The sequence below is a fragment of the Xiphophorus hellerii genome, chromosome 4, assembly GCF_003331165.1.
Source record: "Xiphophorus hellerii strain 12219 chromosome 4, Xiphophorus_hellerii-4.1, whole genome shotgun sequence".
Classification (NCBI taxonomy): Eukaryota; Metazoa; Chordata; class Actinopteri; order Cyprinodontiformes; family Poeciliidae; genus Xiphophorus; species Xiphophorus hellerii.
The window spans coordinates 18,936,788-18,964,439 of record NC_045675.1 but is presented as its reverse complement, the minus strand read 5'-3'; the positions used below and the strand labels follow the sequence as shown (position 1 = coordinate 18,964,439).

The following is a 27,652-nucleotide window of genomic DNA, read 5'->3' as shown; positions in this document are numbered from 1 at the left end:
TCAATATGTAAATATGTTTACTCAAAACAACACAAAAGAAATGACATTTTAAAATAAGCATTTGTCATACTGTAGCTAAACCTTTTTATTCCCTGACCATTTTCTCCATACGGTGTGATCCCTATGAACCAAAAAGCATGTGGTTTCTTAAAAAGGTGAAACCTATTGGAAAACATTTAACAAGACATCAGTGGGGGTGTGCATATGTTTGAGCTTGTATGTATAATTGAGTCCCAGCTTCTACACTCAGTTTTTGTTTATGAATCTTAAAGCTTAAAATGAATGTGATATTCATGTCCACAACAAGTGTATGCAAACTTCTGTCATTAATTTTTTGACATAACAGAGTGGAGTTTCATGTAAAAAAAAATAAAAAATCTTACTGTTCTGACAGGTGAATGTAGCTTTCTAGAATACGCATGGATTAATTTTGGTGTTACAGAGACAACACTGTACTTTAAGATTTAATACCAGTAAAATCATTTGGAAAGGATATGAAGGATAGGGTTTTAATAAGGGTACTCAGTTCTTATCAGTAAGGGTTTGAAGTTGGTATCTGAAAATACTTATGCAGAGCATGTTTTGTCATAAAAACGTCAGTTCAAAAACTTTGCCTCTGCTGACAGCTGCCTCAGGAAATCCTTCATTTGGTTCCCGTATGTGTATCCTCACCATCTGTCCTGTCAAATGAAAAGACTACTTTAGCAGTACTTAGAACTTTACTTAGGTTTGTTTTAATGATGATTTAAATTAAACAGCACATAAAAAGGTTGCATACAATCCAGTGGGACCAAAGTTGTGCACCGATATCAAGCAAAGCAGTTCCACAAAAAGAGACCTCTTGGATACGACTGTCATAAGAGAGCAGAGAGTTAAGTAATCACAGCATAATTCATCATTTTACCCTTTCATTCATGAATTATAATCCTTTGTGTCAGAATTTTTTTCCTAATTTTTTTTTTCTTCAGGCATAAAAAAAAGGTAGGAAAAAAAATTGTAAAAGAATTTTTATTTTATTTTATTATTTTTTTTAGGTGATCAATTGTAATTTTACGAAAGAGGATTAGGGCCACCGAAAGAAAAAAAAAGAATTCTGAGATTAAAGTCAGAATTCTGAGATTAAAGTCAGAATTCTTTTTGGGGGATTTTTCGGTGGCCCTAATCCTCTTCCGTAAAATTTTCTCCAAAGTTGTTATTTGAAAAATATATCAGTAGTATTGTTCTTTAGGGGTTATTTTGTCACAATATTTTTTTTTACCTGCAAGCGTCGTCTACAGTAGGAGGAGGGACAGGGTCGGTCAGCTTGCTTTTTTGTCTGTCGGCCATATTGGATTTAACAAAAATAATTTCTTGCATTTGCAGCTGATGGCCAGTAGTTGATCATGTATTTTATGATGCATTCGTGTCCACTTCAGTGGTCTGTGTGCATTTATAACATAAAAATCCACAAGAAGCACAAGAAAATGGCTTTTAGATAGCTGTCCACTGCAGTGACCACTATACATGAAAGGGTTAAAGAACCTAATAACTTATAAACATAGGAAATAGCTAATTACTAAACTTTAAAAGCCGACTGGGAGTAAAGACTGTGGTTCATGCTTTTGGGTTTTGACGTCAGCCTAAAATCAACTGAACCCATCTTTTTGATATAAAAAGATCTATGATGACGATGATGTATCATTATCTATTGTTTATCTTCCAAAACTTTAACTAGAGCTGTCCAGCTCTAAAAGAAGACTGACCTTTTTAGCAAAGGTCATTACCAAGAGGGAACAGAGAGCTCAGTCACTGGTTTAATATCCTGGAATGTCCTTTCAAAGAAGAATCTTAATACAAGTCATGTTTTTCTCTTAATTTGGGGAGACATTCTCTTCAACTTTTCAATTACTCAAGGAAGTTTGAAGAGCTATGCTGAAATTAATAGTCACTAATTATGGTTATTATTTTTAAATAAATTAAACATGTGTTCCAATGTATTTTAATTTGTCAGATTAAAGACGCGTTTTGAAATTAAGACCTCTATGCAAGTAATAAACATGCTTTTTTACTAAGTTCATATATCTCGGTCTTATGTAATACTCTAGTCTCAAATGCAGCGGGTTTTTAATTTATTTAACCATTATTTAATAAAAAAAATAAAGGTTTTAAAACATCAGTCTATATGATTTGTTTAATTTTGTGAACTGAGTTGTGCTTAAATAAATAAACCATTCAATAATATTCTTATTTATTGAATGGATCTGTATAAATAAACTTCATTTATTTGAAAAGGAATTGATATATCAACATGTTAAGCTCTCCTAAATTCATAAACAGACAGAAAGACAGAAACTTCAGCACACTTTTATCCATTTAATTAATAGTAAGATATTTATAAATATTTTTTCCCTTTTTTTCAGATTAAAATTTTCAATAAAAACACAGATTTTGAGTCAATAATGTTATCTACTTAGACCTTGTTCACATGAAACTATTCAGTGCATTATTCCTCTGCCAGCCTCCAATCTCAACCAAATAATTTTATCAAAGCTTCATCTGGCAACAGTTCAAGCATGTGGCCAAGATGTGTTACTGTCTGTATCAGAAATGATCCATGTCTTGAAAAATCCTTTAGTGAAAGATTCATAAAATTCATTATTCTGCAGGGAACCAAATACGTGATGTTTATTGCCATTTGGTATTAAACATCCAAAGCATCATTATTAGAATGAAAAACTACTTCATCTCGGTTTGCTGTATTTCTGAGTAACAAATCAGATAGATAGATAGATAGATAGATAGATAGATAGATAGATAGATAGATAGATAGATAGATAGATAGATAGATAGATAGATAGATAGATAGATAGATAGATAGATAGATAGATAGATATAAGAAATCTTTAATATAATATAAATTACATTAAAGCAAAAATAACAGGTGGCAGTCTGATACTGCATGAGCAAATAAATAAATAAATATGTTTGTAAATAAATATATCAAATCTGCTGTCCAGCATTGGAGGTATTTCAGGTTGTGGGAATTGCCACAACAAAGCTCTGTTCATCCAGCTTCAGGGTGACCAAGTGATTCCAATTAAAGCTGCATGTGTTGTTTACCGAGGCTGGGGTCGCACAAGTCAAGCACAAAGGAGACTGATCTCAGATGTAAAGAGGAGAACATTGAATCACTGTGACCCGGGTCTGTTCAGAGAGAAAAGGGATCTTTTGTCTTCCTTGTATTTTTTTTAAACAGGTGATTGAAGCATTCTAGCCACATCCTGAGTCCGGTCACATCTGATGTTTTTGTCCCAAAGTTTGCGTCTATATTCATATTCAATAAAATGGAATACTCTTTCTGAAGAGGCCCGTTTGTTTTTCACAAAATAAAAACCTTTAGGCACGTATTAAACATGCTTTTATTTATTCTTTTCAAATTCGTCTTAAATTTTATACATCAATCTATGTGTAATTAATCTATACAATGTGTTTCACTTGGTCAACCAAGTTACAGAAATAAATTGTAATATCCTAATTTACTTACTATCAATGTATTAGCCCAGCTACAGTTTCTGGTAACAGTTCGCGTTGCTTTTAAAATACTTCAAAGAAACCTGAACAGTAAACTTAGTTCAGTGGATAAATTCATCCGACCAAACCGAGGGCATGCAGAATAAAGCAAGACAAATCAATTTGTTATAAAGTATAAAATGGCATCCGCTGACTGACAGAGAGGCCGACCAGCGTTAGCGGGTAGAGGAAGGAAAAGATGAATGAGGAAGCTGAAGAGCCTGAGGACAAAAACATGCGCAGCATCAAAGAATGGAGCTCACAGAGACTCTGAGGGAAACTTGTGATGAAGTCTTTCTTATCTTTCATGAAAGATCCACCACGTTGGATCAACTTTTGCTTCTTGGATAAAATAAAATTATGACGATGATAATCTATTACGAGTCATTTGTCATTAACATCAGCTAGAAGCAAAAAACATCCAATGCTAATGTGGTGTACTGGAACATTTGAAAATGTTTTACAGTGTATAATTAATTTAACAAATCAGACAAGTGGAATCTGTCTCTAGATGGAAAAAGATGTTATATTAAATATAAATAAATAGATTCAAGAAGCTCAAAGCAGGTGAAAAATAGCCTTTTGACTAACTCTGGCATATTTACAGAAATGTTGTCAATACACAGTGACCCATTGTTTGTGAAGCATTTTGTGAATTTATCTGTGAAGAGTGCAATAAAAATGCATTTTAATCGAGTGTAGTTTAATAAAAGGAAAATTTTGCATATTTAGTTATTTTTTCCGACCTATTTCCGGGTTTTGATATTTGTTTTATAACTTTTTCAATCACCTATAATCATGAAATGATTAGGAAACTACTTGCTGAAAATTAGATAAAAAATATTTTCTCCTGTTTTACAATGACAGTTTACCTGAGCAGTAGCAGTTTAAAGAGTGTTTTAGTATTGATGGCACTCTCAAAGCTGAGTAAAATGAATTTGAACACAAACCAGGCCAGGATGGGCAGCATCCTATAATGCAAAAAAGCCCTGAGAAGAATCCAAAACTTTGGCCAATTCTTCTTACAACATGTTGTTACCTCAGTTCTCATCACTGAAGAGCTATTTTCACTTCACATTTTCAATTTAATTAGATCTACACTTTTACTTGGAGATTCACACTACTAATGAAACTGCTTTGGTCTGAATCATTTAAACTCAGATCAGATTAAATGCATTAGAGTAATTTTGCTGGTGGGAGATTAGCCTCCACCCCAGACATTTGAAGCCGATGGTGTGAAAATGGTGTGTTTGAACTGATGGGTAATATATGTTTTTACAGGATTTTGTTTCATGTCTTCATGAGCCTGTTTGTTTATTAATGTTCTCTCAAAGGCCTTTGAGGCCTCTATAGAGCAGCAATGTTTTTCCTTTAATGGATAATGTAGATGCAACATGAGGTTTGTCTTGCTTGTAAACCAAAATAAGCCTTCAGCTGCACCACATTCCTTAGCTATCCCACCTGAGTTAAAGCAGGTTGGACAGAAAAAAAAGACAGGAGTTATTTAAAATTCTGCACTTTGGTTGGTTCTGACTTCATTTGGCACAGAAAGGCAGACTTAAACTGTGCAAGGATGCATGTTTGTGACTTTAAAACTTCAGGGCTGCCGAGAACAAGAGCTCCTTGAACAAAACGTCCTGTTCATTTCACGCTTTACATCGCTCGGCTCCTCTGCCTCTGATTCAATTTCAGCTAATCATTCAATTAAAATCACATGTATGAGATAGAAAATGGCCTTTTCAAATGCCTGAACACAAAGGCAATTATTGCTTTACTTACTTTCCTGGAAGTAAAACGTAGATTGTGTTGCATCTAATGTGGAGTTTTTTTGTTGTTGTTGTTTTTTTTTAAGAAAGTTGATTTGCAGTTAGTAATGTGTGTAAATTCTGTAGTCGCAATCTGTGTCAACTAAACTTATGTGAAGTTTTTTTTTTTTTTTTGCTAGAGGGAGCTTGTGCCAAAAACAGTAAAGGTGAACAACAGGAAATAGTATTTAGCATGTTGACTTGGGACAAAATTTTCCAAGGGCTCAAAATGGACAGCTTACATTTAAAAAGCCCTTGCCTGCAGGAATGCTAGTGAAGAGAACATATCAGGGAAAATTTAGAAGTTATAGTAACTGACTCACATCTGTCATTGGAAAAAAGTTTAACTTTATGCTTTGTTCTATAATTTTAAGTCAGCGTATCTAATATAAAGGAGTAAAAATATGAAGTATACCAGAAAGTAGAAGATGACTGTAAGAGTTTATGTTTCTAAACATCAGTACTATGTCTCTATCATCCTAGACCAAAGAACAGAGGAAAAAAGAGCATCTGAGCTTTGTTTCTCTCGTATCTGCATAATGCACTGTGATGGGTAAATGCTTGTCTCAATCCTAGGCTCTTTTGTATCTGCAGATTACAAAAGGGCCTATTTCCAGCACTGTGCAGGCTACCAAAAAGAGACTATCAAAGGGAAGAAACAGGCTTTCAAGTTAGGACCCTTCGATTGTGTTACAGATTGGTTCCAGGTGAGGCAGCTTTGGGAAGTTCAGCCGGAGGAAAATTGCCCCTCAACAGAGTCAGGGAGGCTTCACGGTTGGCATGGCGCTCCGGAATTCCACTACAGCTCACGTTTGGTGGGATTTCTGAAAGATGGATGCTGGGCCTCAAAAATCTTGTTGTGGTTGATTGCAGTTACATTAAAAGCTAAGCTCAAAGAAGAAAAGAAGAGAGAGGATTCAGAGTGTCTGGCTGTTTAAAAAAAAGAGCTAGCAGAATAGCTGGATAGGCCTGTAGATAATAATTGGAGCATAATGTTCAAAACATCCCTTTGATTCACTCACAAGATAAGCCCTGGATTTATGTTTCAAAACAGACATTTTCCAGTTCCACTCTGGTGTTAACGTGATTTCTAAAATGAGTGGCTCATGTTCTTCTTTTTTCGCACATGCTATTATGGCAGGAAGCTATCTCAAGGATTCCTGGCAGAGAAATATAGCTTTTCAGCAAACAAAGCCTCAAGAGTATATTGTGGCACAAAACCATTATTTGATACCCCTGAAACATTGCTTTGATTACGTGCCTTCTAAAAACCAAGCTAGCTTGTGACATAAATTGAGACATATCTTTACAGATTTGACAGGCAGTCTGCTTTGCTTAACCCCTTTTTATGGTACATAATAATCTAATGTAAGGACTTCAGTCACATGGCTCAAACTAGACTTGACAGAGTCTTAAAAGACTTGCAGCTCATTAGGTATATTATTGATTTATACCTTTACACAATTAAAAATGAACAAAATTTTAAAAGGTTTTTGATAACTAACATTATCACTTTTCAGTTAAAGTAAATTTTCACATCCACAGAAATGCCAATGATAAATAAAATTGATGACTATTATTATAATTAAGTTGTAGAAAACATAAGTATATGTACAAATATTTGCACAATGTGCAAAGGATCATTTAATGTACTACACAAACAACCAAAATAATGAAATAAAACACACACTACTGTATGGACTACACTACTGTTATGCTACTGGTTTATACAGTAGCATAACATCTTCCTAAGTAATGTTGAAAAATCATACTATAATTTTAATGGTATTGATCAAACAAGCTAAACAGTGTCCCATCCATTTCTAATAATTATTCATTTTTATTGTTTTTTTATTTTTGCACAACCACACAATTATTAGTATACAACACAGCTGTTGTAAAATAAATGAAAGGAATTACTCTTGTATAATTGTTTCTTTAATTTTATCATTTCCATATCAAATGGTTTTAAGTAATGTTATTCTTCCTGCTGTTTTATTAGTTATCAATGCCATCTTGTGAACATGGGATGGTCTCACTAAAGTATGATTTTCTCTTAGCCATCCTTCAAAATGCAAGAGAAGAAAACACATTTTTCAAGAAAGCCATATTTGAGTTGCTCTTCAGTAGATCAGGCAACATGTGAATGATTGAAACCTGCTCATAACTACAGTCACAGCAGCAATAACAAAGTTCAAACAGAGCCTAATGGGGATCCAGTATTATTTTGTCATCATGGCCTGGTAGGGAGGAAAAAATATGTCCTTTGGCTTTTTCCACATCTTTACCAGGTGTACCCTCAAACCTGACTGTAAAGTTGGGTTTTGTGCTTGATTTGGACAAAAACAAATAAGAGCAAAAAATAACTTGTAAAAAACAGTGTTGCTCACCTTTTATAGAAACATCTTTTGATATGTACTGTTAGAGATTTTACAAATTTCCATGATTTCAGCCGACAAACCCTTTGTTCTAATGTTTAGATATAACACTAAAAGCTATCCTCACATTTGTCAGATGATTGTATTTATTTTTTGGTACTTTGGCAACATCACCAAATATTTCAACGGCAACATTCGCTTTTCCACCAGCGATCATCACTTCTTCTTTTGATTTGTCAGCATTCAGTCCCAACCGGCTTGAACTGTGGTCCATCTGCGCAGTTAATCAGATCTTAAACACGTCAGGAGAAACTCTAAGCAGGCCTGGAAGGGCTTCACGCGTACACACAGAAAGTAATTCTGAATGTCAGCCGCACACATGCTGTCAGATCTGATCTGAACCAGGCTACTTGTGGGAAAGACAATTAGGCAGAGAAGGCCAAAGCATTATGCATTACTCACCTGTCTTCCCAAATAAACCTAGAAGCACAAACATCTGCTCGTGCTTTCAAACTGGGCAAAAATGTCAGTCAGTTTTCTGTCTTTGGACTTTTAAGGCGTTGTTTTAAAGCTCTATACAAGCACCAGGTAAAAAAAAATGGTTTCAGCTTCTTTCTTTGTCCCAGTTTGTTCATTCAAATATTTGGCTAATTATTTTTGTTAAATGTGACTGTTTATTGGCAGCACTCCACATGCATGTGAATAGTTGTTGTAGGTCTCTCACTGGGAAAAAAGAAAAAGAAATTGGTCCTACGGGCGTCCATATCAGCTACAAACACTGATCAGAGGCCACACAGAACAAACAAGCTGTTATTCCACTGTTGTTTGAAAGGATTGAGGAGAGATTGGTCTTGTAATGAAAAGAAAATAGAAGTGATGTTCCCATGACGGATATGGTAAACTAAATTGAGAGAGGCTGCTCTGTCGGCTCGGAGTTCGCACCTCTGGTCCTTCGACTGCCCTCAGCCTCCCTCCCTTCCTCACATGCACCCTTCATCCTCCCAACACTGACTCACCCTTTCCAAATATCCTCATCCAGCCTGGGGGCCCATGTGTTCATGTCCTGTTGGGGATTTGTTGATTTCTCTAATCATTGCTCCAGCTCTGCCTCCGTCTTTGTTTATTTTGAACAACAAGCAGTGAGCACAAGTGCTTAAGATGGTTGTTTTTTTTTTTTAACCAGAAAGACGCCCTTGATTGCGTCTTAAAGATCACAATTACTTTGTCTTTCATACTTTAGCCCTACAGCAAATGGTAGCAGCTTTGCGTTATTTGCACTTAAATGGCTTATTTTTCTTTGTATAGTTTCTATTCTCAGACTAAACAATTAAATTTTTTTCTATAACATTATATTTCTTTCCTCAGTGTTCTGTCTTGGTGCATTTTATAAGAGATTCACAGGATGGAGGAACCTCCTGATGAGAATGAGAACCATGAGGAGGCGGAGGAGGAAGTGCTGTATTTATGCTTTTCATGGTCTTCTCTCTGCACTGACAGGGAGGAAACAAACCCTGCTGGCTATCTTCTTAGCTGGGGCCTTATTTCACTGACAGGAGAGTCAGCATTCTCTGAGCCCTTCTCTGTTCCTCTTGTGACTGTTACAGTGTTTAAAACCAGAACCAGCTCTGTTCCTATCCCCAGGGAACCACACAAGTACCCCCTGACCTCCAAAGATGTTTATTGATGTGAACTGAAAGAATATAACAAAAAAAATTTGATTTTTTTTTTTTTTTTTATCATTTTGCCAAAGTTAAGGAAGAACTTTTTTTCCCCAAAAAAGTTTTCTCTTATATAAAGTGGTCATATAAACTACAATAAGGAATGTTTCTAAATAAATATGCATACAGTTCTTTAAAGTATAAGACTAAATAAAGGTCTGAATTGCTTAAACTAAAGGTCTTATTGTATACACTGTATATATATATATATATATACAGTATATATACAGTACAGACCAAAAGTTTGGACACACTTTCTCATTGAATTCAATGAGAAGGTGTGTCCAAACTTTTGGTCTGTACTGTATGTATATTGTATATATACATGTGGATATTGATGTTTATATTGGATGACTACTTGTACTCATTCTACTAAATTAAATATATCAACACTAAGATGTGCACTGCTTCTTTCAACAAGCTATCCAATTGCTTTTAATGCATCCAGATGTACATAACATCTGTTATGCCAACATGAAACATGTGTCAACATGCCAGGAATTCCTTGGTGTTATTACCATCTTTAAAAATGATATGTATCATTTGCATATATTAAAATATCAGTCTCCACACACTAAAGGTTGTCTATTAATGTGTATTAAGAGAACTAAACCCACAATAGCGCCCTGAGGGACCCCATTTGACAAGCATGTGGATTGGACTTGCAATTTTCAAGTTTAACAGCCTAGAGAAATTGACATAAATCAAAACAAACTGAACAAATGACGTATTGAGCCAAGGTCAATAAAGAAAGGATACACGCATTCAATAACCCAATGGATTGCATCCTGGACCAAACATTATAAATGTGGAAATAGTAGGAGTGATCTGTTTTCATATGATTTCCACATCTTGCCAAGCTACTTGTTACTGCAAGTGAACAAGTGCAACACAAAAAAGATCAACATCAAAGCAAAAAAAAAAAGAAAATAAGATGTTTTTTCTTTAAAAAAAATTTGTTTACACATTTTATGAGCATAAAGATTGTTACATTTGTTAATTTGCTAATTCTTATTATTTTTTGTTGATTTTTCTGTTTATATTCATAGGCTTCTTTGGTCAATGTCTCAATTTCAGCTATACAAAAAGCAGAGTTTGGACATTTTTAACATAAGAGTTAAAGCAAACTGAAAAGTCCCTTGCTACAATGTAGCTGAGAGCAAGATGTGGTCTTGCATTTTAAGTTATTTTGTGAATATGACGGAAGATTTTTGAAGGAAGATTTTAAAGACTTTTTAGTTTTTTATCTACCCATACTTGAAATTAATTTAATGACTGAAGAATGGAACGTGGCCACACTCAACTTTTTTGTGACCAGTTTTTCTCCACCTAATGTTGCAGAATACACATTCACAATGTATGCATGGTCACACCAGCACAAATAACACTTGATCTACTGCTCTAACTACATAATGGCATGTTGCTCCTCAGATGTCAGTCAGATGCTGTCTGGGTCTCTCTGTCTACTCCCCTTTTTCCAGGATATGTTTTTAGGGCTCAAAAACATTTCATGTATGTCATTTCCTGCGGAATTCAAGCAGCTGTTTTATTTTTACTTTCAGTAACGCAACTATCTTCATACAGAGGGTCTGATGCAGAAGGTGCTTTCCACTCAAGCAAAACACAATTCAAACCCCGTGCAATTTTACGAACAGCACATGTTCGCTTCAGTTTTTTCAGCTAATTTCACCCTTTAAAGCAATCAGCACAACCAACATTGTAAACTGGTGCTATAAGCATTTCATGCATTTTTGCTGGTTTGGTTCAGATTTAATTTTGTACCTATTTTTTCTGCTCCAGCTGGATGCAAACTTCATTCCTGAATATTTAAAATGTGTGAAAAAACAGTAGTATTTAGCTGGCATAAATAGCCACAATGGATTGAGATTATTCATTACATTTATATCATGATATATTGAAATAAAGTTAGTTTTCCAGTGCATATATTGTGTCAAAATGTGCCCAGATGATATATTTGGTGGTTCCAGATGGATATGTCTGTGTTGAAACATCTGTAGCACTGCTTGGGTTCACTTTTTGGAATACATTCGTAAAGTTTCTTATCAGATATTAATCTACTAATTCTTTGGTGAATTTCACTCAAAACATTGTTTTAAAGTTATTCAGCCAAGATCATTTTTTTATTTCTCTTGTGAATTTACCCTAACACAGTAACTAATTTGATACTTTGACACTTGTGGAGTAATATCATATGTCTTGGGTTTCCTTGGAGACCAACATTACACATTGTTCTTTCTCCACTTATTCTAAGTAAGTCATTTTGGACAAGAACCAGAAAAATAGGATTTGTGTTTCAACAACAATACCACTAAGGTTAAAAACATATCCATAAACGTGTCAAGTGTTTGCCGTTTCCTCTGTCACACATTGAAATATCAATATCTGTTAGCAAAAATAAAGACATGCAGTAAAGATGTGGATGATTGGACCCAGTCCTTGATACTTTCCTCGTTTCTTGGTGACCTGCTGCTCTTCTCTAGGCAGTCTCACTCTTTGCGTGCCAGTGAGTATTTGCATGAGATACATTTGGAAGTTGGTTACCCTGCATAAATCCATATATTCTGACAGATGCCCGATGCACAATGTCAAAAGTCTGCCTTCCTCTCAGAGCTCTTCAGGCTCAATCTAGAGCCTGATCCGAGATCATCAGCAGAGCACCTGCCACGTCAGCGGCTTAACAACACCACAACGCCCACTTGGTCAGCGACTCCAGACGTCACAGACACAGAGCAACAAAGAGCTGCACACAACATGAGATGGGTGGGAATAACAAATACATAAGTTCATGTTATTCTCATCACTTGAAATAGCAATCAAAGCTGATTTAATTAAGCTATTCTGTGTAATTATGGTCTGCAGGGAAGCACTGACAGGGTCCAGATACTTTTTCGTTTTGGACAGGGCATTCTGGGATACTGGGCAGTCATGACAGAGAGTTCTGTGGAGGATCCAAACCAGAAGTGGACCGCCTGTGTGTGTCTTGATGTACTTTGAGCACTTATCGGAAACCTTCATGCATATATGAGTAAGGCGTACTCACTTAAAATAGTCATGTCTTTGTCATTGTCCAGGTCTGCGCTTGTTTGTTTAAGCTCTGAGTTGGCACATGAAGCTTGCATATTATATTTCTATTTAGAAAATCAGACTACTTTCAAGTTTGTTTTTGGGGCCTTTTCGGCACGAGTTCTGCTCATGCCAATTCCCTTTCATGCTTTACAAATGCTGAAAAGATGCAGAGATCAGTTTCTTTGAAGATTTAACTTTCATTTGGATAATATCAGAATGAAGGATTTTATTACATTTACAAAACTGGTTTAAAACCAACCAAATTTTGCAAAACATTCAACAACATCAGACAATTTGTGTGGTCATTCACAGGTGGCATCTGACACCATCTTCACGGTCGGGCTGAATCCAAATGTGTTTCCAGTTTCCCCTCACTTCGATGAAATGTGACCTTTTGTTTTGTTTGTTTTTCAGAAATATTTCACCCTAAATTCCAAGTCCAGGATTCTTTTCTAACTTTTAGATAAACAGACCTACACTGTGGTTCGTGGTCACAGAGTTTAGATTTAGATGTTTATCTCAGTATCAACAAAGAGTAAACAACAAACACCAAAGTGGACTGAGGGGTTGAGTTTTTGCAGAAAAAAAATAAATCCGTGTCTGTCAGATTACCTCAACTTTTTTCTAGTAGTAAAGAACAGTGAAATCTGGTACAACTATTGTTTCTACTTGTCTATTTACTTACGTGTCAGTATGTTCTAAACGTTCCTTTGCTCTGTCGAACAAGTTAAAAAGGATAAAACCGAATGCAAAGTGTGAAATACATCATTAGACTTTAGCATTCGCTGGTAGGTGTCAGCTCGGTCCAAGAAAAAAGAAAAATGCCTTCACTGCTCCTGTTTAAAGTGTTAATCAGGGACTTTCTGAGTATCTCTGCTGATTAAGCATCTGGAACTGTGGAGCTACGCAAACTTTGTCTGTGACTGACAGATGTTATTCCAAAGTTAGTTTCTGAGAGAATCCTCAGCTGGTGTTTTAACCCGGCGCTTGCTCCCAAAGACACCCTCTGGGCCAGACTCTGTAGGACACAAATGTCAGGTCTGCTTGGGTTGTATGGCGGTGGATAAGATCAGCGTTTGTCACAGCACACCAACCCCATGTGATTGATTTCCTAGAACTTCACATGCAATACAAAATGGAGACTGAAATTATAGTTCTTCTCCTTTTACACTGTGGTTCTTTAATTATTTACTAACTGCAATTAGTACATAATTAAAGGAGAAGTATCGCAATTTCAGTGAAATATGGGTCTGGATATTTAATGGAGGGTTTCAAATACTTTCTTGAATAAGAACCTGGATTTGATAGATCGGGCACTTCTCAGAAGGGATGAGGTGACTGCAAGTTAGGTAGTTAAATATGCAGCATGTTAAGATGTATAAAAACCTACTAAGACTAGTTTACATCAAAATTTGGAGGTGCAAATTAATGTAGTCTTGTAAAAAAAACTTTTTTTGTTTATTAATCTTAGTTTTTCCATTACTTCCTTTATTCTGGAGTATTATTAAGACACTGAGGTCCATTTCTCTCCAAAATAGGAAACATCAGAGAACATGCACTTCTTGCGGCAGGTGTGTGTTGATATTCATTAAAATAACACAGCAATTTTTCGCACAACTTTAAAGATATATATGTAATACATAGAATGAGGTGAAATTAAAGAACAGAATATTTATGTGCAGGTTGGAGAAATTAAGTGTTGCTTTTTCAAGTTCCATGCAATGATTGCATCATGCTGATCATTTCTACCTTAAAACTGACTAATCATTATAAATTATCAAGCTGACCTTTAAACTATTATTAGGTTTTATCAACATTAATTTAGCCAAATTTTAAAAAGACTAAAGCACATTTGCTAAGCTGAAGGATGCCCCATCATTTTTTTAATTGTTTCAGTTTACCCAACAGCTGCAAAAATTGCAAGTTGAATTTTTTAGATATGAAATAAAATTAATTAAATAACTCATGTGTGACTTTCGGGTGCAAAATGAGGCCTGAATGGAAACCTAAGTTTGCAAAGAAGAGGAAACCTGGAACATGTGTGGCTGCACACAGAGACACTTTTTGCATTTCACAGACAAACTGGAAACAAACAGACTTTTGTGAATATCTAACATCAGTAAATGTCTTTGCACTTGTCTTAGATTAGTACTAAACGACCAGCATATGGTCGCTTCCTGAATGCTAACATAAATTTACATTTATAATGTGTATATTTCTGTTTATTTATCTGAAGGGATATCATATGCAGAAAAGGACATATACACTGATGCATAGTTCCTTATGTTGGAAAACTGGAATGTTTGCAGGACAAAGGAGCACCTTAATCTATGTCACCTGATGAGCACCTGAATGAGTCACATGTTCTTAGATGTGTGCATTAATGCTTTCCACATTAAACAGGTCTGGGTATGTTTGGTTCTGAGACAAAATGAATGATTCTTTGATGGAAATTTTTAAATTTTTGATGCTTTTTAAAAATGTTAAAATTTCCAAGCACTTAAAGATCTACAGTATATTTTTTGAATGCAAATACCTTTCAATTTTTGAAGTATGCCCAATAACCAAAATAACCTAAAGAATAGTAGCATGTTGATATCTATTTACATCTGAACGATGACGGTTCAGGAGGAGACAAAAGGATTTTTCTCCTCCTGCCTTTTGAGTTACTGCTTTAAGCTTTAAAAAGACAACATTCTAAGCCACGACATCTCATAGAAGAAGATTTGCAAAAAAATTGAGTGTTTTCCTCTGCGGCTTTGCCATATGCATCCACTGGCATGATCTTAGAGCTGGGCCTTTGGTGCAACATTTACCTCTGAACCACACTCCAAATTCAAGCCCAAGTTAATCACTGTTGCATGATGGAGAATACAAATTCTCCTGCTTCAGTGACGATAATAGTTGCAATTAAGTGAAGATGCTTGCTGTCTGTCTCTAACACATGTGGGTCATGAATTATTCATGCTGAACAACTAAGGGAAGAAAAGCTGTGTGGAAAAATAAAAAATTTGTTGTTTTCTTTTAAACCTCTTTAAAAACCAACTGAAAAGGGAGTGTGGAAAAAAGACCCGGAGGAGCCAGAAGTACTGCAGATAAATCCATGGGCTTGCCTGGATTGCACTACAAGTGGTGTGGGGCCAAAGTGTTTGTGGGGCTCCGGTGGTTTTTCAGCCAATAAATCCTCTACACAGATTTAATCCAGTCAGATGTGGAGCAGGAGAGGCACACTGAAGGATGTACGGCCATTACTCAGCAGCCCACATCAGACACAGAAGCCAAGGATCCGTTTGTCCTTACCTCGATGGTTTTAGAAAGACTTAGACAGGACAGGGAGAGAAGGGAGAAAATCATGCTGTGAGAATATTTGGTTGAAATCTCTAAGGTAGTCATGCCATAATGGGCTGTTATTTTTTAGAAGTGTTTAAATTTTTGGAAACCTCATTTGTTTCCTACAACTCAAAGACTGACCTGAACAGATCTCTATACATTTTATTACTTAACATTTCATAGTAATTTGAACAAAGAAACATTAATTTAATTAGGTTTAGATTTAATTGGTAAGGTCATTGATCATATATTTTAAAATAACTAATCTGCTATTCAGACCCATGTTTGAGTGGTTTTAGTAAGACCTATTTCTTTTCCCCAGTTTGTCTTTTGCTATTCCCGCACAACAGAGAAAAAACAAAAACAAACAGAAGAACGTCGCAAAAGTTGTTTGCAGGATCTTGTTCAAGATTTTCATCAAATTTGAAGTTGAAATTCCCCCAGTTATCCAAGACACATGCGCCCTCTGCTGTCCAACCTTTGTAATTGCCACTGTGTGGTTCTCGATATTACCTTCATTCACCAGTTCACAGTATCTTTGTTTTGTTTTTTCAATGGTGGTCAAATTTCAGCCGGCGTTCTTCTCAGTGAAGTAATTCAGATCTAGGACCAGAGCACAGTTTGTTCTTTCTGTCTTTATTTAGTTTGTTTCTTTATGAATGACAACATACATGTTAACCCACTGCCTCCATGTATAGATATATAATTATATAATCTAACATTTGAATCAAAACAAAGAGCATGCATGTCTTTCAAATTTAAGGTAGAGTTTTACAAACATGCTAGAGCTCCTGAGCAAATCTAAAAGCATGTTCTCTAAAATGAAACATAAATCAACAGTGTAAAAGCAGGTTTGTTCATGTGTAAATAAGCATAGAAATATAAAAACAGCTGAAGCAGCTGGGGTAAAATTCTCACTTTGTAAATCATGACTTTCTCTTTAAGCCAGGATATATATACAGTACAGACCAAAAGTTTGGACACACCTTTCTAATTCAATGGGTTTTCTTTATTTTCATGACGATTTGTAAGGCAAGAAATCCCACTTATTAACCTGACAGGGCACACCTATGAAGTGAAAACCATTTCAGGTGACGACCTCTTGAAGCTCATCAAGAAAATGCAGAGTGTGTGCAAAGCAGTAATCACAGCAAAAGGTTGCTACTTTGAAGAAACTAGAATATAAGGAGTATTTTCAGTTGTTTTACACTTTTTTGTTTAGTGCATATTTCCACATGTGTTATTCATAGTTTTGATGCCTTCAGTGTGAATCTACAATGTCAATAGTCATGAAAATAAAGGAAACTCATTGAATTAAAAGGTGTGTCCAAACTTTTGGTCTGTACTGTATATATATATATATATATATATATATATATATATATATATATATATATATATATATATATAAAATAAAGGGAACACTTTAAGTGTTAAACACCTGTTTAAGTGTTCCCTTTATATTTTTTTTGAGCAGTGTATATATATATATATATATATATACACAAACCTACAACAGTAGGTTTACTACTTTTAGGTTTTTTCACTACTTTATGTTACATCAAAATATTCATGCGTTCCAAAAACATATGTTACTTAGAAACCTTGAATACTTTTATTAGATCGATCAGGGATGCATTTGCCACGGTATTTGATCAGATTTTTTAATATTGCAATGATCAGGGTGTGCAAATACATTTATGCTGTTGAATTTTGGACATAGTCTTAAAATACCTCAGATAGAAGACAAGCTTTAAAGATTAAGTTAATATCATACTATTAGATTTAAAGAAAATCTGAACTCTCAATATAAATTTTCTTTTTTGGTTCTCTTACAAATTTCTTTTAATCCAAAAATTTAAGCAGACTTCAAATATACATTGACAGGAATTTATCTTCACTTTAGAAGCAATTCTACGTATTATCTATAGGGGGCAGTAGCGTATTTTTGTCTTGTGTTGTTCCTCATCAGAGGAAGATAACGTTAGCACAGGGGTCCTTGTTAGCTTAGGAGCTAGCTAGCGTCAGCCGGTTTGAGCCTGAGCATCCTTCTAGAAAAGCTCCACTTAAAGTAAAAAAAAAAAAAAAAAAAAAAAAAAAAAGACACGGACTGTACTGATCGTTTCGCTGTTAACGTAAACCCCGGCAAAGAAAAATCTCTTTGAAGACAAAGAGAATAAAGGTAAGGAATGGTTGCTATTTATATCAAATAGCTATTTCATCTGAATTTCGAGAAATAAGTCTTTTGTCATGCTTTACTCGAGACGGCTGCAAAAAAAAATCCGAGTGGGTCGCTGCGTCCCGACAGGGTCTTTGTTTTCATGGGTAAAACTTAACGTCATGGGGCAACAATTACCTTCACAAGAACCACTCAAATACTTTATAATTCGTGTAAAAGGCAGTTTTAAGTGACATTAGCTGGGCTTCGGGCTTTGCCTGCAAATCGTTAAGGAACATGCTAGTATAGGCTAACAATGGGACCGTGGTCGAAGCTAGGTTAAACTGATTTAGACGACGTTGTCTCAGAACCAGAAAGTCCGCATTTTCAAATTAAAACTGTGGACGTAGAATGTGTAACATCCTAATCAGACGCTGCTTGGATCTGTCTGTAAAATGTTTACAAGTTAAGTTGAAGAACACAACTTTAAATCGCAGGCCTACATTTTAATTTTGTTGCTCGGTGTTGTTTTTTTTTTTTTTCTATTTTCATGCGCTATTATAGAACCAGATTTGAGAAAAAGATCGCGGTAGCATTCTGAGAATAACGGCTTTAACTGCTGCTTTCCTCGCGTAGGGCATACTATAGATGGGTTTAGGTCGAGGTAAAATGTTCTTTTTTTCAGATTAGACAAAATAAGAACATAAGAAATAAAAGCCCCCCATTATTCCAGATTATCTTTAGACATTAATAATTGCTATGAACATTAAATTATACTAATCTGTTTGGAAAATTACTCAGTAATTCTCCTCGAGTGTCAGTCAACCCTGCAGCAGGTTGAGCTAACATCAGTCTGCAGTGTCTTCCTAAGGAAATAAAGTCTACAGATACGAACCACATTTCACCCTTACAGAAAGCTGCACACATACTATACATTACAGCGGTTATGTATTTTATTTTAACGTTGGTGCATATCAAAACATTTTTATTTAAAGGCAAAATAAAATACAGTTTCAATTATACCAAGATCATTTATGTAGGATAAAATAAATCAGCTACAACATTTAAAAACCAGATTCTGAGGTAACTTATGTCCGTCTTTGAAATTAATATAAAAATATGATCCCACATTTTTATAAACCTAGACCTTTCTTAGCCTAATTAAGCATGTCCTCATGTAACAAATTAGTTGATTTCTGCATTATGGGTGCTTGAACTCAGTAACTAACAAACAATCTGGTTGATTTATATTGTGCATCTTCAAAGACTGTTCATTAGCAGGATAGAAAATGTTAACATTATTATTTAATATCTTCTAAACAGCAACCGGTAAAAAAACTGTCAGTTGGTGAGAGCTGATAATTCTGACGTCTACATTCGTACAAAAAATCTCTGGTGTTATTCTGGAAACATGGAGCCACATGGAAATCGTTTCAGACAACAGTAGCTGCATTAGGAAAAATTCAAATGCTAATTAACTTCCAACAAAAATGTTTTCTAAAAGTACTTTAATCTTCTTGAAGATGTATGCAATATTGGTACAGTGACATCATAACACTGACAACTGCATTTTAACACAATTGCTCTTATTCATTAAATGGTTGATCAATGTTTTGAGAACTATAAGTCTAAGTCATTCATATTATGGAGACATTAAAAGCCATACATAATACAGCAGTAGAGACATTATATAACACCCGCCCCAATTTTCTTTTTCGGTTTAATTTTTCCCTTAAGATGCCTTCAGCAGCGGTTGGCAACAATGCTGTCCAGTGTGCCATTCCAGACTTGGGAAATGGAAGTCATTCTGACACCATGAAGCAGTTTCTTGGTGTTATCGACAAAAAGGTCCGGAATATGGAAAAGAAAAAGGTACATGAGCAAAATGTTTACATTGAGGTTTTTGAATCTTTCTCTGTTTTGGCACTGATTTTTGTCGGTGTGTGCGTGTGTGTGTGTGTGTGTTGGGGTTTGTCCGTGGGTGTGTTTCACTAGATGTCACAAGTTACTGCTTGAGATCATTAAGTGGATGAATATTTTTATGATTAAATTTCAGAAAGAATGTTGTAAACTGTATTTATCTAAAGTTGTTTTTATGGCAAAAAAAAACACAATGCTATTTTATATAACTAAAAAAAATGCAAACAATGAAATATTTTTAAATGAAGAAGACCAGTTCTTCTATCTACACTTTTGAATCCATGTTTTGGATTTTATTTTGACATTTTTATTTAATGATTTTTTTTCAGTCCAAACTGGATGACTATCAGGCCAGAAAGAATAAGGGAGAAAGACTGAATCAGGATCAGCTGGTGAGATGGGAAACTGGCAGCTGACTTCATATGCAGCATTGTATTAATGCAAGCAATGTAACAATTTTGAATTTTGTTTCCTCGATGTTTCCAAAGGAAGCCTTGTCGAAGTATCAAGAGATCATCAATAACCTTGAATTTGCTCGAGAACTGCAGAAGAGCTTCCTGGCTTTGGGCCAAGAGGTTAGTCAGACCTTTTCTGGAAAGTTTGACCAAACCTCAATAATTGTTTATTTTAAAGGAGTTTGATGCTATCAGACATCTCCAAGGTAACATTAAGAAGCTGTTTCATAAAACTACTAATTTATTAAACCGTGAAGAGAGAAAAGAATGTCTGCTCTTGGTTCAAACTTTCTGCGTGATGGCCTCTATACCAGCCGTAGTGGAAATTTTCTCCTTTTACAATTTTCTTGTAACATAAAATGCACCAAAACGCCTCTGTGTATGTTTAGGTCCAAAAGGCAGTGAAAAAATCTGCACGGCGAGAGCAGCTTCAGCGGGAGGAAATGGAACAGCAGCGGTTGAAGACGGTTTTGGAGCTTCAGTATTTGTTGGACCAGCTAGGGGAGGACGGCGTGCGACAGGACCTTAAAAGACCAGATTCCTCTGGTTCCCCTCTACTCACAGATGCTGACCTTGCATCTTTTGATGAGTTTTATAAACTGGTGGGTCCTGACAGGAACTGTGATATCAGGTATGTGAATGTTGATAAATAATTTTCTTCATTAGGTTGTGCAAGTGTGTTTCAGAAACCAGAATATTATTAGAAAGTTAACTTATTTTTGTTATTGAAGAAGAAACATTAAAACAAGAGTATGCAGATTCATTAGACGCTAATTGATATATTTTGAAAGTTTATTTCAGGCCATTTTGATGATTATGACTTGCAGTTAATAGAAATCCAATCCTTTAATGCTGCCCTTTAGCTCGTCTATGCTGCTAGGAGTTTACATCAGGAGAGTTTGTTGGCCAGTCAAATACAGTGATGATATAGGTTTTTACACAGGTATTGATACTGCTGGCAGGTGCCAAGTTCTGCTAGAAAAATAAAATCACAATCTCCACAATGCTTATCATCAACATAATCATTATTGGAGGGAACCAGGAAATGTTTTCTATGTGTAATGGCTCTTGAAGCTCATACATCACATCTCCTAAAACTCTTCAATTCCCTTTGCTTCTCAAAACTTTCTTGTTCATCTTTTTTTGCTACTTTTCTTTCCACTCGACTTTGGATTAATATGCATGGATTGATTCCTGATGATCGACGTAAAATCCTATTTTGTTGTAAGAAATTAATTTTTTTATTGGTCAGTAATGCTTGTATTTTCCAAGAAGCCGAGTTTGGGGATTTCATTCGATGTAATCATTAAAATGAACGGAAATAAACAATTTAAATGTGCCACTATGTATATAATGTATCTTTAAAATGCGACCTTCAGCTGACATAATGAAATACTTACATTTTTGAAGATACTCTTATTCTTTGAGGTGCCTCTATATGCAGATATTTTTCTTATCTGTGTTGCTCATCTTTTCATAATTTTAAAATGAAATGTCAAATATCCTTCACTTCACCCTGAATCATTATTTCCAGATTGACTGACCAGTATGAAGAGGCCTCACAGCACTTGTGGTCTCTCCTTGAGGGTCGAGACAAGTCTGTGGCGGGAACCACATGTAAGTAGGTTTTTAAAGTGTTGAAACAAATATCGTAAGTTATTGTACATTTACAGCACAAACATTTGGCCACTCCACTGGCTTTATTTCTTAAAGCAGTAACCCAGTCTAGTGTTGAGAACTCAGTGAAAAATAATTTTGTCAGTCAGATTGTGTTTGACATGTATGTCACTTCACAATGAATAAAGAACTTTATCACTAAAATCAATCCCTCTCATCTTTGTTCCAGACAAGTCACTGAGGGAGACTCTGGACAAACTACTGGTTAGTGGTTACTTTGACAGAGCAGAATCTAAACAGAACGGAGCTTGTGAGACAGAAGAGAAACCAGAAGAGCAGGCTGTTGTGGATGAAACAACGGTTACCGGGGAGCAGCTACCTGAACCTGGTAAATACTTACTAATTTGCTTATTAAATTATTAGTGTGTATTTACTTGGGTGTAGTAACTCTTCAAATGTGTTTCTTTCCAGAAGGACCAAATAATGAAAACTACACAGAGCCTGTCCAAGTGGAAACCACAGAGGTTGTCAGGCTTTATTATGCAGTGCATTAAAAGCTGTGGATCATTGGTTATTAATGTGTATATATATATATATATATATATATATATATATATAAATATTTATTATACGTTTAAATTAAATAGTCGTCCTTTGTTTCAGTTTTTTAACAGACAGTTTGTTCCAGAAACTACATACAGTAACACTGACAAAGACCAAGTGGAGGAGTGGAGTGTGGAGGCTCAGGTATCCTCACTGCACTCATCAGTGGCACCAAATACTCTGTATTGTCAAACGTACTGAGATGGTTGAACTTAAGTCATATCCCATTCTTAATATATAGGCTTTAGTCTTCAAGGAATCAACTTAATAAGGTTTAAGATTGAGTTTATAGCAGTATTTCACTTTTTTTTCTAAGACATCATTTGTGAGGTCAGACAGTGATGTTGGTCTGGTTCCCAGTTCCCAATCTGGTTTATCATGAAGTTGCCATTATCAGGGTTTCACTCAAGGTCCGCCTTCAAAAACATTCTCATCCATGTCCCTATCACTGCTGCTCAGTCATCTTCTAAATGGGAGGAACCACCTTCCCCACGTATCCTCAAGCATTAATGTTTTTTTAACATGTAGCATTAGCTGAGACTAAGGATCCAAGCCCCGACAATCATTCCCACACACAATGCTTGAGGGTACTTAAGTAGTGTACTTAACTGATCTTGTATTCTTTAATATCCCTGTTTCTGTTGATAGATGAATTCCCTCCAGCACCACCCGCCTGCACAGCTGGCTTCTGAGCCCACCATGGCTGTGAACCAAGCTGCTCCCTCTCCTACCACTGACCCTGTGGTCAGAAAGCAGGCGGTGCAAGATCTCATGGCCCAAATGCAAGGAACTTACAACTTCATGCAGGTTAGAACAATCTCACACAGCTTTCTGCAGATGTCAGGACTCCTCTCGGTCTGAATAATGTTGCGAAATACTTCAAGGTACTGCATTAAAAATTAGTATTTCTGCTTCCAGTGTCAACACGTTTATAAACAGATAATTATTTCAAAATTTTACCAGCTGTAAAATTGGGTAAATTGAATAGTAGAATCAGGGGTAAAGGGGAAAAAAGTTATTTCTGGCAGAATTGGCTCCGGATTACAACCTTATTTAAAATTTCATGCAGCTTTCTTCAGAAAACTGTACAGTCTTATAAAATAGCAGAATGTCTGCTTAAACTCTGGCATAGCTTAGAACAGTCGTCCCCAACCCCCGAGCCGCTAACCAGTACCGGTCCATGGACCAATTGATACCGGGCCGTGCAAGAAATAATTAAATATTTCTGTTTTATGTATTATTTGTGTCTGGAGGATCTTCTATTTTGAAAATCCTTTAAACGGATCCTCTCAGTTACGTCTTGCGCACCAACATTGAGCCCACAAGCAGCAAAATGAGTAAGACACAGTTCAGATGTCTTTGGAAAGTTTCTTTGCGAAGGAAAAAAGGCCCAGAGAAGAGACAGGAGAAAGGACTTATACCGGTAGCTGACTCCCACATTCCGAGCCCGCTCTGCATGACGTGCGACAACCGGTTCGCTAATGAGGCAATGAAGCTTCAAACTGCTTTGCCACGTAGAGACCAAGCACCCTGAGCATAAGCAACACTTCGGGAATCATTGTCTCCCAGATGGGACCGTCTCTTTGCAGAGAAACAAACTCAGGGCTCCCATTAGTCTTATCGGGAGTTAAAATTTTCACCAAAGTAAAACGTTCGTTTTTGTTGTGTATCTGTGTTTCGAAAGGATATGTATACGTTACCATAGCAACCAGGGTCAGAGAGCGCTAGGGCAGTGGTCGAGGAGTAGAACTTGTAAGTTTTAGGTCTGGTTCACATGGCACAATTTTAGAATTGTCGGCCGATTTCTATTTGCTGCACTATGATTTGGAGGTGAGTTATGTTTTTTCGTAGTTAACATTTTTAACTGAATAAACATTCATGTGTATTCAGCACATGATTACTTTCCGCATATCATCTCTGATGTCCATCGGACTCTCTGCTGCGCCATGTCAGCTGCTTGGGATTCCCCTCCATGCTTATGTCACCGCGCTTTCTGATTGGCTATCTGTCACATTCAACAGGTTGCGTTCTCGCTCCCAGTCAGGGAAAACCCCACAGGCTGCGATAGTCGGACCAAGAAAATCCAACATGTTGAATATCCCCGATTTTAGATTGAAGCGGTCCAGACGTTTTACATAACACACCACACACTGCAGGACGTTGTATGATTGTCGTAAAGGGAAAATCGGGGCAAAAATAAAAGGGCTTTAGCAGGAACACCAACATGCAGAAGCCTTATTCGACGGTTCACCCCACTCCCCACCGGGGCCGCTGTAAAATTGCCAAGTCTTGAACGGTCCACGGTGATAAAAAGGTTGGGGATCACTGGCTTCTCCAAAATATGAGCCTTAAAAACTCAGAGAATGTCTTGCTAATGTAAATTGCGTGGGTCGGAACCTTAAATTATGATGGTGATGATATAAACTGTATTGTTGTAGCTCTAAGTCTGATTAAAGCATGTTTGCATTGTCAGGACTCCATGTTAGAGTTTGACGGCCAGGCTCTGGACCCAGCCATCGTGTCTGCCCAGCCAATGAAAGCTCTGCAGACGGTTGACCTGCAGCAGATGGGTGGCCCTTCAAGTGAGTGATCCTAAAGGTGTAATAACACACTGGGTTATGGATAGTTTTTAAGAATGTACCCTTTTTATTTCCTCTTTTGTAGTCCACTCAGAACCCAGACTTCCTCAGACAAGTACTGTATCTGGACCACAGGAATCCTCCCAAGTAAGTGCAGGAAAAGTCCAGGTGAAGGTTAAACACTTAGTTGTTTTTAGTTGCCTGAAAGCATCAGTCAGTAAGTATTGAGATATATTTTAGGGATGACGAAGATGGTATTTCTTATCAGCTGTGTTGTACAGAGTCATTTGAATATTGTATGGAAATAGCTGGAAGCTTCTAGTGTAATGATCGCAGCTCCCATCTCATCCGCTGACCTTTTTCATATTCCTTGTTTCCTTGCCTTTCAAATTTCCTCCTCCCTGCCTTCCCAGACCTCTATGTCTCTGTCATCTGAACAGTCTTCTGCCCCATGTTCCCTGTCTACCGCCTTCCCACCTGTCTCCAAACATATCCACTCCGGAGGCATCAATGTGAACGCAGCACCTTTCCAGTCAGTGCAAGCGGTATGCTTTGGGTTCATTTAAGCAGCAAATGCGTTTGGACTTCAATAAATTCTACTGAAAACGTTGGATTGTGTCCAATTTAAGGTGTAGTCAGGGCCAGTGAAGAACATTTCAGGCCAGTAAACAAGCTTCATTTCCTAAAACAAAACCAAATGCTTAATTATCGTGTGACATCCTGACAGGAAACTGTTTTAACCCTTTCTGGATTCACAGATCTTCAGCGAGAATTATGCCGTGTGTATGTAAGCGAATAGATTTGAGATTTTTATATTGTCATTTCAGGTATTTAATATGAATGCACCTGTACCTCCACCCACTGACGGCCAAGCAGATGCACTGAAGCAATCCAGCCAATTTCCTGGTGGCTATGGCCAGGGCTTTACCAGCCAGTCAGAGAACACTGTAGAGCAGCCGGAAATGCCACAGGAAAGATTACAGTCAGGTGAGAGAGCACCCAGTACATTAAAGAGCCTTTTACTGCAGCAATCATAAGATGGAGAAGGTAGCTTTGATGTTTTAAAGTATGTAAGCTAGCCTGCTTTAGTGACCCATCTATTAGTGCATTACAGACTTCTGAGATGTTCTTAACTCTCTTTTATCAGTTGTTGGTGGAGTCCAGCCTCAAGATCAGGTCATGCCATCAACAGTAAGTCATGATGATCCCTCTGCAGGGTCAGGGTTCGGGCCGTCCAGCCAGTCTTTTTACAGCAGCAGAGGTGCACCCAGGGGTGGACCCAGAAACACCCGTGGCATTATGAATGGATACCGGGGCTCCTCAAATGGATTTAGAGGTACCACAGTCAAACTGTGTCAGAGTTGGAACAATTGTGGTTTTAATTACAGCACTCATTGCATCTGATCACATTGACTTCTGTAATCAGGTGGTTATGAAGGATACCGTGCTCCATTTTCAAACGCTCCTTCCAGCAGTGGTTATGGCCAAACCCAATTTAACACATCTCGGGACTATTCCAACAGCAGCTACCAGCGTGTAAGACATGACTTCACTTCCAAAAACCTAATCAGTGTTTTTCTGTCGCATGAGCTGGCTAACTTCTGTTTACCTACGTTCATCCTTCCAGGAGGGATATCAGCAAGGCTACAAGCGGGGAACTGCCCAAGGATCAAGAGGCCTGTCCCGGGCCAACGCTCAAGCAATGCGATCCTAAAGGATCAAAAGAACCGTCCTGTTGCGCCACGTTAAAACATTCAGGATTTTTGAATGTGTTTGCCCAAGCTCACTTTTCTAACATTTAAGTTCTGATGGTTAATTTCATTTCAGGTTTTTAACTCCCTCCCTACTTATTAATCAGCCTGCTGACATTTAGATCCTCTAAATGTTCTTACTCAACATGCTCAAGTTCACCACATGTAGGACTCTCAGAGAGTCTGTGTCATGTAAAACTACAAATAGATGTTCCTGTAAACTTGAAAGAGTTCATTAATTTATTTTTTTTACAAAGTAAATGCAAAAAATTACCCTGCCACTGTCGATCTGAGTTCATGGGAATGGTTTTCTTGTACCATACTGTCGACGCTTCTCCCTTTTGATCCAATAATTTTCATAAGCATTTTTTTTTTCCCCTTTTTTTAACCCACTGTTCTGTTGCGCCGTAACCCATTTGTACACTGATGTTATTGGTTAAGACTGTTTCAATAAAGCTGTATCCTATAAAGCTGTGCTTAGTATTAAGTATTTTTAACTCGATAAATTATGTTGCCCTGAACTGTGAGCTTGATTGATGCCAAAAATATTTGAATGAGCCTCTATCGAAGGATGGATAAATACATCACTGGATAAAAAAAAACAAAGACAACAGGAGAGGGAATAAATTCTGGAAATATCTATTTTCCTCCTCAGACTTTGTATAGACCTTGAGAATACTTACGTTCTGTTCCTTTCCACAG

General features: G+C 36.6%; 1 protein-coding gene and 1 long non-coding RNA gene across 9 annotated transcripts; one reads left to right on the top strand and one right to left on the bottom strand.

The window, feature by feature from the left end:
- Window positions 1–1,181: 1,181 nt before the first annotated feature.
- LOC116718805 (uncharacterized) lies at window positions 1,182–18,518 on the bottom strand. The gene is made up of 3 exons (XR_004338998.1): window positions 18,506–18,518; window positions 17,704–17,709; window positions 1,182–1,521 (listed from the first exon to the last, which is right to left on the bottom strand). It is a non-coding gene; the product is annotated as an uncharacterized LOC116718805 (long non-coding RNA).
- caprin1a (cell cycle associated protein 1a) lies at window positions 17,871–27,422 on the top strand. Of its 8 annotated transcripts, none has more exons than XM_032561029.1 (17): window positions 17,871–18,049; window positions 19,763–19,897; window positions 20,275–20,337; window positions 20,434–20,520; window positions 20,790–21,031; window positions 21,935–22,017; window positions 22,247–22,405; window positions 22,489–22,544; window positions 22,681–22,764; window positions 23,269–23,427; window positions 25,094–25,202; window positions 25,285–25,346; window positions 25,613–25,744; window positions 26,027–26,186; window positions 26,416–26,535; window positions 26,626–26,735; window positions 26,827–27,422. In XM_032561029.1, the coding sequence occupies exons 2-17, from the start codon at window positions 19,763–19,765 to the stop codon at window positions 26,911–26,913; spliced, it is 1,848 nt and encodes a 615-aa protein (XP_032416920.1). In that variant the 5' UTR covers window positions 17,871–18,049; the 3' UTR covers window positions 26,914–27,422. The 8 variants fall into 8 exon arrangements, with proteins under 8 accessions (XP_032416920.1, XP_032416918.1, XP_032416919.1 ...); XM_032561027.1 differs by having other exon boundaries at window positions 17,872–18,049; window positions 22,492–22,544; window positions 26,347–26,535; XM_032561028.1 differs by having other exon boundaries at window positions 17,873–18,049; window positions 22,492–22,541; window positions 26,347–26,535.
- The last annotated feature ends 230 nt before the right edge of the window (window positions 27,423–27,652 follow it).

Bases quoted from the DNA above. Each gene is read 5' to 3' on its own strand.
- caprin1a (XM_032561025.1), top strand. From the start codon at position 19,763: ATGCCTTCAGCAGCGGTTGGCAACAATGCTGTCCAGTGTGCCATTCCA. The intron at 23,428-25,093 runs GTTAGAACAATC...TTGCATTGTCAG, and splicing joins GAACTTACAACTTCATGCAG to GACTCCATGTTAGAGTTTGA. The intron at 25,203-25,284 runs GTGAGTGATCCT...CCTCTTTTGTAG, and splicing joins GCAGATGGGTGGCCCTTCAA to TCCACTCAGAACCCAGACTT.